The 10,169-nt window shown below is 42.1% G+C and overlaps 1 protein-coding gene and 1 long non-coding RNA gene across 2 annotated transcripts in view; one reads left to right on the top strand and one right to left on the bottom strand.

Moving 5' to 3' along the window:
* LOC117284747 overlaps nucleotides 1–2,100 on the bottom strand; it is a 59,983-nt gene extending 57,883 nt beyond the window's left edge. The window contains exon 1 of the long non-coding RNA XR_004515854.1: nucleotides 2,040–2,100. This is a non-coding gene — a long non-coding RNA (uncharacterized LOC117284747). The remainder of the gene's footprint in view (nucleotides 1–2,039) is intronic.
* Fam120c (family with sequence similarity 120C) overlaps nucleotides 2,062–10,169 on the top strand; it is a 198,532-nt gene continuing 190,424 nt past the window's right edge. The window contains 2 exon segments of the mRNA XM_010610739.3: nucleotides 2,062–2,295; nucleotides 2,297–2,744. Coding sequence (XP_010609041.2) covers nucleotides 2,081–2,295; nucleotides 2,297–2,744 — 663 coding nt within the window. The 5' untranslated portion in view covers nucleotides 2,062–2,080.

Below are 10,169 nucleotides of genomic sequence, written 5' to 3'. Positions count from 1 at the left end.
TGTGTGTGTGTGTGTGTGTGTGTGTGTGTGTGTGTGTGTTTGTTTGTTTTCTGTGCTGAGGCTCAAACACAGGGCCTTACATTTGCTAGGCAAGTACTCTACCATTGAGCTACATCCCCAGCTGAAATTAGGCTCTGTGACTTTTCAGATTTGCTAAAGGAAATAGCTTGGGTCATCCTGTTGTAGCTTCTAATTTCTTTGTCCTTCTCTTCTCTTTGCTTTGCTTCTCTTCTCTTCACTTTCTTTCATACCAGGGATCAAACTCAGGACCTTGTGCTTGTGAGGCAGGCTTGTCACCACTGAGTTAAATCCCAAGCCCTGTAGCTTCTAATTTCTAAGCACTGTACCTAAGGACCTGGCTCATTCTCCCTGGCATTATGTTCAAGGTCCTTTGGATCAGAGCTCCAACAGGAAATAATATGCTGAATTCAACACTGTTCCACATGACTCTTCTACCATACATTCAAGTTGAGTGCATTTATAGGAGATATTATCACATTTGAGGACAATGGAAAACAAGTAGTATTTAGGAGGCATAAACACGTAATCTCATAAATGCTAGTTTTCAAATCAGTGAAATCTTTGATATGGGACTGAGAATTCTGCTCCAACTCAGGAAGGTCCATGAATATATGACTCCCAGTAATTGCAGATCCCCACCGCCATATGGGGCACTGAACTCAGAGCTTTCACACTGAGCTACATACCCAGCCCTTTTTATTTTTAACTTTGAGACAGCTTCTGGGTAAGTTTTCCAGGCTGGGCTCAAACCTGCAAGCCTTGTGCCTTGGCCTTCAAAAGTGTAAGGATTACATCTGCACCACCATGGCCTGATCACAACTTTCAAATGAAATATTTTCAGAATTTTGTCATGACATACTTGACCTCACTTCTAGGAATATATCACTTTTACTCACTGATGGCAATTTTTAGTGGTCACCATCTGTGCCCACTTCTTCTGATCCTCTAGTCACAAGTGCCTTGGTTTATTTTTATGGTCATTTCATTCATTTGTGACTGTCTTAAGATTGATTTGGCAAATTTGTTAGTGTTGAGCATAGATCTTCTACATCAAGTTGTGTTTCTTGGGGAGAACCCAAACAAAACCAGAAGAAAAGTAAATAACAACTGACACAGATATAAGCTTCCTTTGTATAAGTTTCAATATTCCTAACAGGTGTAAACAACTCTTCTAACAATTACAGTAGCTAACCTGTAATCCCAGCACCCAGGCCAAGGATTGCAGCGGTTAGAGACCAGTCTGAGCTACAAGGTGAATTCAAGACCAACCTGAACTACAGAGCCAGACCGTGTCTCATCCCCTCTCCCATAATAAATAAATAAATAAATAGCCATATTATTTTTTCCATTAAAGGTAAAATTCATCCGGGGAATTTCAGCTCACTCTGCCTGATCAAATTCAATCAATGCACTCTATTTCCTTTCCCATGATGCATCCTTCCTTCCCCCAAAACTTTTTCCTGGGAATGGCAGTAAATAGATCGAGGCATGTCCGTGCCATGCAAAGAACTAGAGCACAAATCTCAAACACAGATTTTCACGCTCCACCTCTTATGACCCCCGTGAACCACAAGGCCCAACAGTCGTGGTAGCCTCATTCCCTGACTGCATCCTGAGGCCATAAGGGGGAAGACTACAACTCCCAGGATGCTCATGCGCCCCGCCCCATTCCCCGCTCCTGCTCCCAGCTAGAAAGCGTGTATCATAGAGAAGAGGCAACATGGCTCCTGGAGGTGGAAGGAAGAAGCTTCACCCTTTTTGAAACGGTGAAGAAGAGCCGCAGGAGAGGAGAAGACGAGGAGCGATTAGAGCCCGACATCGCTTTTACCCTCCCAGCCTCTCCTGAGTCCGGTCTGCCTCACCCCTCCTCTCCGCCCAAATCCAATCTGTGGTCTCTCCCCACCCTCGCTCCCTGGCTCCTGCACCCCTCCCCTCGGGAATCCTTTTCCCGCCCCCCTCGCCCCCTGCGGAGTGCGCACGCGTCTGCCCCCAGCTTCGCGCCCAGAACGCCACCTAACCTGCTCGCGCAGTCGCTGTCTCGTCCGCCCGCTGAAGAGGCATGGGTGTCCAGGGCTTTCAAGAGTTCCTGGAGAAGCGCTGTCCTGGGGCCGTGGTGCCTGTGGACCTTCTCAAACTCGCGCGCACTGTCTCGCGCCAGCAGCAGCAGCAGCACCGCCACCACCAGCAGCACCTGCATCGCCAGCTACCACCGACAGCAGCTCTAGCGCCTGGGGCCCCACGCGCCGCCAGGGGCTCCGCTCCCCTGCAGCCGCCGTTACCATCACCCTGCTCACCACTTCCACCACCATGGCCAGTCGCAGCCCGGGCTACACCCTCCACTGCCGCCGCCGCCCCCTCCGCTGCCCGGGGCCCGGGTGCTGGTAGACGCAGGCTCGGCGCTACCGCGGCTTTACGGTGGCTATCAGACGGATTGGGTGTGTGGTGGCCAGTGGAATGCCATGCTGGGCTACTTGTCAGCGCTGTGCCAGGCTTGTGCCTATCCCGGCGGTGACGGCCTGGAGCTGGTGGTCATGTTCCCCGGCGGCCTGGGCAAAGACCGACTGGCCGAGTGGGGCCGTCGGTGCCAGGCTGAGCGGCAGACAGCGCAACTGATCGTGGGACACGTGGGCAACAAGGGCACCCCTCCACCACGGGCCTGGTTCCTGCCACCAGCTTGCCTGAGCCACTGCGTGAGGCTAGCACTCATCCGCTTCCGGGTCAAGGTGAGGGAGGGGCCGGATTTTAAATTACATGCCCCACACCTATTACCTACCAATTAAACACCTAACCATCCACCCACTTAACCTACAAACCACTCATTTACCTGCCTCCTATTTATTCATCTATCGAACCAGCCAACCTACCTGGCTAATTACCCTCAGTCATTATATGTACCTACCTCCATTCCTTGCTCATACCCCCCCCACCTATTCACTCACCTCTCTATCCATGTCATCCTAGTAGCTCTCTTTACTTTCACTTATCTATTTGGCCTCCTTCTAGGTTTTAGCATAATTTAGAATTTCTTTTGTAGCCTCACCTTTCTCCTGCTATATTATCTCTCAAACTGATACACCTTTTCCCTCCTTTTTCCAGTTGACAACTCCTTTTCCCAACCTCACAGCGAATCTGTTAAATAGATGTTAATTGAATATCTTTCTTCTGTATTTTTTCTCATTTTAACCTATTGATACTTTTTACTCATGTATTCATTCAACCATTTTCATGTCAACATACCTGTATCTCCTGCCTTAGCCTGAAATGAATAGACAAAACACCCACTGATTAAGTCACTCTTCAGCAAGTATTAACCCATTGAGTTGAGTTTGAAAGATGTGCGACATTGTTCCTCCCTGTGAGAAATCAAATACACATGGAACATTTACTCATACAAATGTGTACAACGACTATGCTTTTGGTACAGACAGTAAGTACAGTACCTGTTTTTTTATGTGGGGGGAGGATACCTATGGACCAAAATGCTCAGGGGAGAAGTCAGACCCCACCTGGGTCTTCAAGGATGGGTTGGATTTGAAGAGGTTGGGTTTGGAGAAGGTTGGTCTAAGAGAAAGAAAACAGAACCAAAAAGGAATATCAAGTGTGTGAGACCCCACGGCAGTTAAATCCACTTGGCATGTAGTTGGGTCACTGCATATGGGGCCTGGGGAACAACTTGGCAGCATCCCCAGTTCTTGGCACCATTGCTACTGCTCTCTTGCTTTCCCATACTCTTAGGTTGCAAGTTCCTACGTGTAGGGAATAGTAAGGCTTGAGAAGTAAGGAGGTGGGCAAGAAGAAGAAAAGAAAAAGTGGTACAGTGTTGGGCAGGATGAAACTGCAGACCCATTCACCAACCAAGGTTCTTGGGGTTATCCTCACAGGACAGGAGGACTGGGACACAAACTAAAGAAATGGTGTCTTGAGTAATGAGGAATGAAATCTCAGCTGAGAGACTGAAAGACCTACACAGAGAAGCTCCCAGTAGTTACAGAGCTTGTGGCCAGAGTCCGTATGTGCTATACTCAGTGCCCAGTGTCAAACCTGTGCTTCGACTGGATAGATTATAACTTCTTTAATTTAGAAATCCAGTTGTGGGCTGGGGATGTAGCTCACTAGTAGAAGATATGCTTACCATACATGAAGCCCTGGATTTGATCCCCAGCTCTATGAAAAGAAATCTAGTAATGAGCTAACTTACACACGAGATAAAATATAACAGAAACCCACTTGCTTGCCTTCCTGACTGAACATTTTAAAGTAGATTCTTCATTTACGGCCATTCTTTCCATTTGTTTGCACTGCTACCACCTGGGCTTTAAGGACTTTTTACCTTATTAACCTTGTTGATGGAACACAGTGTGTGTGTGTGTGTGTGTGTGTGTTTGGTGGCACTGAGGGAAAGCTAGGACCTTAAGCATGCTAGGCAAGTGCTCTACCCCTGAGCCCACTCCCCACTGTGTGCTTGTTTTATTAAGTTAGTGTCTCATTAGGTCCTCATAATCTCCTGTGAAGCATTATGATCCCTATTTTCCAGTGAAGAAATTTCAGGCCCAGGAGCTTTAGAAATTTGCCCAAAGTCACCCAGCAATAGTGACAGACAGAGCTGGAATTCTGGGATCCCTGCCCATGCAGTCTGGCTCCAAAGCTCATACTCTTAACAATGCTCTAAGATGAATTTTTCCAAAGTGTCACCATGTTTAGATCATCTCCCTACTCTTATTCCTCAGCTCCTGGGAAAACGTACATTTACAGCTTTCATTGATACTTTTCCTTTACTGAGTGCTCACTGTAGGCTAAGTGCTGTACTGGTTTCTGAGGACTCAGAGATAAACAAGGGGATTCTTGCCCTTGAGGTCAGGGTTTAGTAAAAGAGACAACAGAGCAGATATTATGTGGTGCTTGCAAATGATAAAGAATGTAGCCCCTATAGAAGACATTGTTAATTCTCTTTGAGTGGCTGAAAATTGAGAGAGACTTCACAGATTGATGCTGAGCCACCAAGAGAACTAAGCTTAGTACAGATAGGGAACAGGGATGTGGAAATCTAAGATGGCCATTTGTGAGCTTTCAATAGATTTTGATTGTAAGTCAGCAAGGGAGATGAACACAGTATGGGTTTGTGGTTTCCATACTTTTTTGTTAATGTACCTCAGTCAAGATTTTCGAGAAGCCACTCTATGATATTCACACTCTATACAAGTATTTAAAATTCCAGCAGTAGCTAGTCACAGGTACACGGGCTTTCAATTCCGGCTACTGCAGAGGCTGAGGCAGGAGGATCCTTTGTGCCCAGAAATTCGAGCTCAGCCTGGGCAACATAGTGAGATCCTGTCTCTTACATGATTAAAAAAAAAACCCAGCAGTTCATTGAAAAAGTAAGGTGATTTGGATGATGGATGGGTAGGTGATGCATCAACTACAGTAAAAAAATGATAGACTCTCAGTAGTGAGTATTCAGATGTTTGCTGTAAAATTACTTAAACTCTGGTGTATATGTGAAGTTTCTCATAATAAAATGTTGCAAAATTCTGAACAGTCCTCTTCAGTCCTGAAAGTCATTGTTTGGGGAACATATAAATATTTTTAATTTTTTGAGACAGTCTGACTGTGTAGCCCAGGCTAACCTTGAATTTGCAGTGATCCTCCTGCCTTGGCCTCCTGAGTGGCTGGGATTATAGGCATGGGTCACCATGCCCAGTGTGGAATATATAAATCTTTTTTTTTTCCTGTACCATGGATCAAATTCAGAACCTTATGCTTGCAAGGCAGGCACGATGCCACTGATCTAAATCTCTGGCCCAATAAATCTTATTCCTTGTGCTGGATTATAAACAAACTCTTGCCTTTTCATATTCTTCATAATGGCCTATATACTTTGGCTACAGGATTTCGTTTTTAGGTCAGTGATCCTAAGAGAGTGAGTTGTAGGAATGACAAAGTGTGACTCTTAATATAGTGAATGTAAGATTGGCTCCAAAATTGCATATATAAAGTATTTCTTGAAGTTGTCTGTGAAGTTTGTTCTCGTGGTTGTAGTTGACTTTCTGTGATAAAGAACTTAATTTTAGCACAGACTTGAAAGGTATTGATTAATAATTGATTATGGTTTGCTTTTTCAGAGGAATATTCTACTATCTTCAAGGCAGCAATTTTTCACTTGAATGACTTGCTTGTGTTCCTGCTTTTCATTTGACTGAATTTTAGTGCTTCAGAGCAAAACCCACTACTGGATCCCTGCCCTCCTTGATTTTGTTCTGAGGGCTAGAGCACAAGATGGGCTTTTATTCCTAGTCTCATTTTCATTTATGATAGAGCATATAGAGGTGGCGGGGTTAAATAAATTGCTGGTTGTCTGTTTAGCATTAGACAGCTTAGGACAGTGGTGGCAAATCTATGGCATGTGTGCTGTTGGTGAACCTTTTAGAGCTTTCAGTGATAACAGTCACTGACAATACTATAGAAAGATTTAGTATATATTGTTGGAATCCGTTTTGTTATTTGGTTTGTTTTGGTTATGTGCTCTTTGTAAGTAAAAATGGCCAGTGGCAGGAAAATTTAGCAAACCCACAAATTTCCTGATCTTCCAAAGGGTACAGAAGTAGAACAATGGTAAATAGTTTTAGACTGTGATTTTGGAGATGATGTAGCATGATGAAAGGGAAGAGTACTTCATTTAATGGTTAATGCCTAAGAGAAAAAAAGATAATCACAGCTAACCCACCATTTCACAGCTGTAATTTTTAGAATGAGTCCAATGAAATGAAATGAATTGATTTAAAGAAAAATATTAAGTTGAAGTACTTGGTCGTGGCAGAAATCATAGTGGTAGTACATGAATAACCAGACTTTAAATCTGCCCAAGAGCTGGTGTCCTTTTGTGCTTTGCTTCTTCATAAAGCAGTGGTTGATGTGCCTTCTGATTGTTTGTCTTCAGTCACAAAAACTGAAAAGCCTTCTAGGTGCTCTAGAGATTACAAAAATGGTTATACTAGTAATTACTGCTATTTCTTAAGCACCAAGTTATATATTAAATGTTTTTACACTGTGTTTTCTAACCCTTGCAACCTTGCAAGATGGAGGTAAATAAAAAAGATTTTATTATTATTGTCACAACTTATTATACAACTTTAGTATATGTACCGCTGAAGTGAATGCACAATTTATTATACAAATGTCTCTTCTGAATCTCACCCAAAACTGTTCTGTTTGCCCAGACTCCCAAGAGCTATCTCTCTTCTGAGCCTTTGTTTTTACTGCTAAATTCCTTGAATGGCTTCTTTTGTCCATTCACCTAGACTCACTCAACTTCTCTTCTGGGTCTGTGTAAACATTGCTTCCTCCTGGAAGCAGTTTCCTAGCACTAAGTATAAAAGTTTCATTTTTCAGCTTATTGGGTCATGTAAGAATTATTTTTTATTGGCATATCTTTGCAATATATAATAACTGCATTCATCCAAGGAAATTGGTAATTTGTATCTTAATCACTTGTACTTTCACTATGCCTGGTGGCCCTTCCCTCTTACCCCATCTTCAGATTCCCTTCCCATCTCAGCAGTCTACTTTCTTGTTTCCTGCCATCTCTCTTTTAGTTTCTTTAAATTATTTATAATGTGGATTTTTCACATAACAGCAACCATGTAATAACATTTTGTGTCTAATTTATTTCACTTAGCATAGTCGATGCATCCATTTCCTACAAATGACTCAGATTTATCATTTTTTATTGCTGAATAGTACTGATGTAGATATAGGTATAGATATGTATATCTCAAATATTTATCCATTCATCTGTTCATGGGACTATTGGCTGCATCCAAAATTTAGCTAGTATGAACTGTACTGCTGTAAACATGGCTATGCAAGTATTGGTATAAGATGTCTTTTAACTCAGGATGACACCCAGAAGAGGCATATCTGGGTCAAATAATTTCTAGTTTTAGTTTTTTGAGAGCTCTCAATACTGATTTCCATAATGTTAATACTAGTTTATCCCTGCAAGCTGTCTAGCATTTGTTGCTTTTTGAGTTCCTCGTGATAGCTATAATTTTATTTTATTAATTTATTTTGGTACCAGGGATCGAACTCAGGACCTTGTACTTGCGAGGCAGGTGGCAGAACCACTGAGGTAAATCTCCACCCCTAGTTTTATACTTATAATTTTACAATTATAGCTATAATTGAGTTCTGCTGTAAGAGGAAATCTGTGTTGATTTATGTGCATTTCTTGAATGACCAAAGATACTGAACATTTTTTCATGTTCTTTTGGCCACTGCATTCCTTCTTTTGAGTATGGTAATGGTGAATTTTTTTGGGGGGGTACCAGGGATCGAACTCCGGACCTTTTGCTTGCGAAGCAGGTGGTGGAACCCCTGAGCTAAATCCCTGGCCCACACATTCCTTCTTTTAAGAGTATATATGTATTTCAGTTACCTTTTTAAAAGTTAGGGCTTTTATTTTGGGGAGAGGTCTCATCTCTTTTTTTTTTCTTCAAATTTTTCCTAATTTTGAAGGTGGTTTCTTCACCCTGTTGATTGTTGTGCACAAGCTTCTATGCCTTCAAGAATTTTATCAATTTTATCCTCTAATAGATTCAATGCTTGTTTTTATATTTATATCTTTGATGCATCTTTATTTTATATAGCACAAGCTGAGAGATACGGGCCTATAAATATTCTTCTGTGTAATTTTTTTTGTTTTTGTTTGTTTGGTACAGGGTCTCACTTTGTAGTTCAGACTGGCCTTGAACTCACTATGTAGCCCAAAGTGGCCTTGAATTTGTGGCAGTCCTCCTGTTTTAGCCTCCTGAGTGCTGGGATTACAGGTATGCGCCACTATGCTGGACTTCTGCATGTAGATAACCAGTTTTTCCAGCACCATTTGTTAAAGAGGCCATCTATTCTAAAGCATGGTTTTGGCCTCTTTGTCAACAAATCACATGACTGCCAGGTGTGGTGGTGCACAGCTATAATTGCCACACAAAGCGGCAGAAGCAGGAGAATTGCCAGGAGTTCCAGGCTACGTACAAAGTCCCTGTATCAAAAAAGCGGAAAAAAAAATCACATGGCTGAACATACCTGCGGTTCTTTACACAACTTCAACTCTGTTTCATTGATAATCACGTCTCTTTTTGTGTCAGTACCATACTGTTTTCTATTAGTACAAGTTTGAAGTACATACTGGATGCTTTCATTTGGAGAATTGGTACATGTACATATCACATCTTAATACTTCCCCTTCTCTTGCCTCCCTTCCCTCATTTCTAGATAGGCCCCCTTCCAATTTGCAAAAGGTCTATCTCCCTGTTTCATCTTATCTGTCTTTTATTTTGCTCTTTAAATTATTTATACTTTGGGTTTTCCATGTAAGAGAAACCATGTGGTATTTATGCTTCTGTGTCTGATTTGTCTCAAGGTGCATCCATTTTCCTACAGATACTCAAGTTTCTCGTTCTGTATGGCAGAGTAGTATTTCATTATGTATAAATACCACATTTTCTTTATCCATTCCTCTGTTGATAAAACCTATAGGCTGTTTCCAAGATTTAACTATTGGTCAGGCATGGTGATGCTTGCCTTTAATGCCAGAATTTGGGAGGCTGAGACATGAGAATTACCATGAGTTGAAGGCCTGTCTCAAAAGCAAACAACAACAAAAGAGATTTAGCTATTATGAGTTGTGCTGCTGTAAACATAGGTATGCATGTGTCACTATAATATAATGTCTTTAACTTTAAGGAGAAGAAAAGCTAGATGGGAAAATAGCTGAATCAAATGGAATTTCTAGGTCTAGAATTTTTTAGAAATCTCCATAGTGATTTCCATAGTGATTGTACTAATGTACCTGACAATATAAAAGTGTTCCTTTTTCCCTGCAGCCTCACCAGCACTTGTGGTTTTTTTCAGTTTTTCTATGATAGCTGTTCTCTCTGGAGTAAGATGGGATCCCAGTGTTTCTTTAATTTGCATTTCCCTCGTGGCCAAAGATGCTGAACATTTTTTTCATGCATTTGCTGGCCCTTTGTACTTCTTCTAAAAAGTATCTATTCATTTCAATTGCCCAGTTTTTGACTGGGTCTTATATTTGGGAGGGGTTTAGTTTTTTGATTTTTTTTTTATTGGGTCCTTGTGCCTGCAAGGCAGGCAGCTTT

This window comes from Fukomys damarensis, unplaced genomic scaffold, assembly GCF_012274545.1.
Source record: "Fukomys damarensis isolate Sample0158 unplaced genomic scaffold, DMR_v1.0_HiC HiC_scaffold_39, whole genome shotgun sequence".
Lineage (NCBI taxonomy): Eukaryota > Metazoa > Chordata > Mammalia > Rodentia > Bathyergidae > Fukomys > Fukomys damarensis.
The sequence above is the reverse complement of the archived record's forward strand: the minus strand, read 5'-3'. Positions and strand labels throughout refer to the sequence as shown.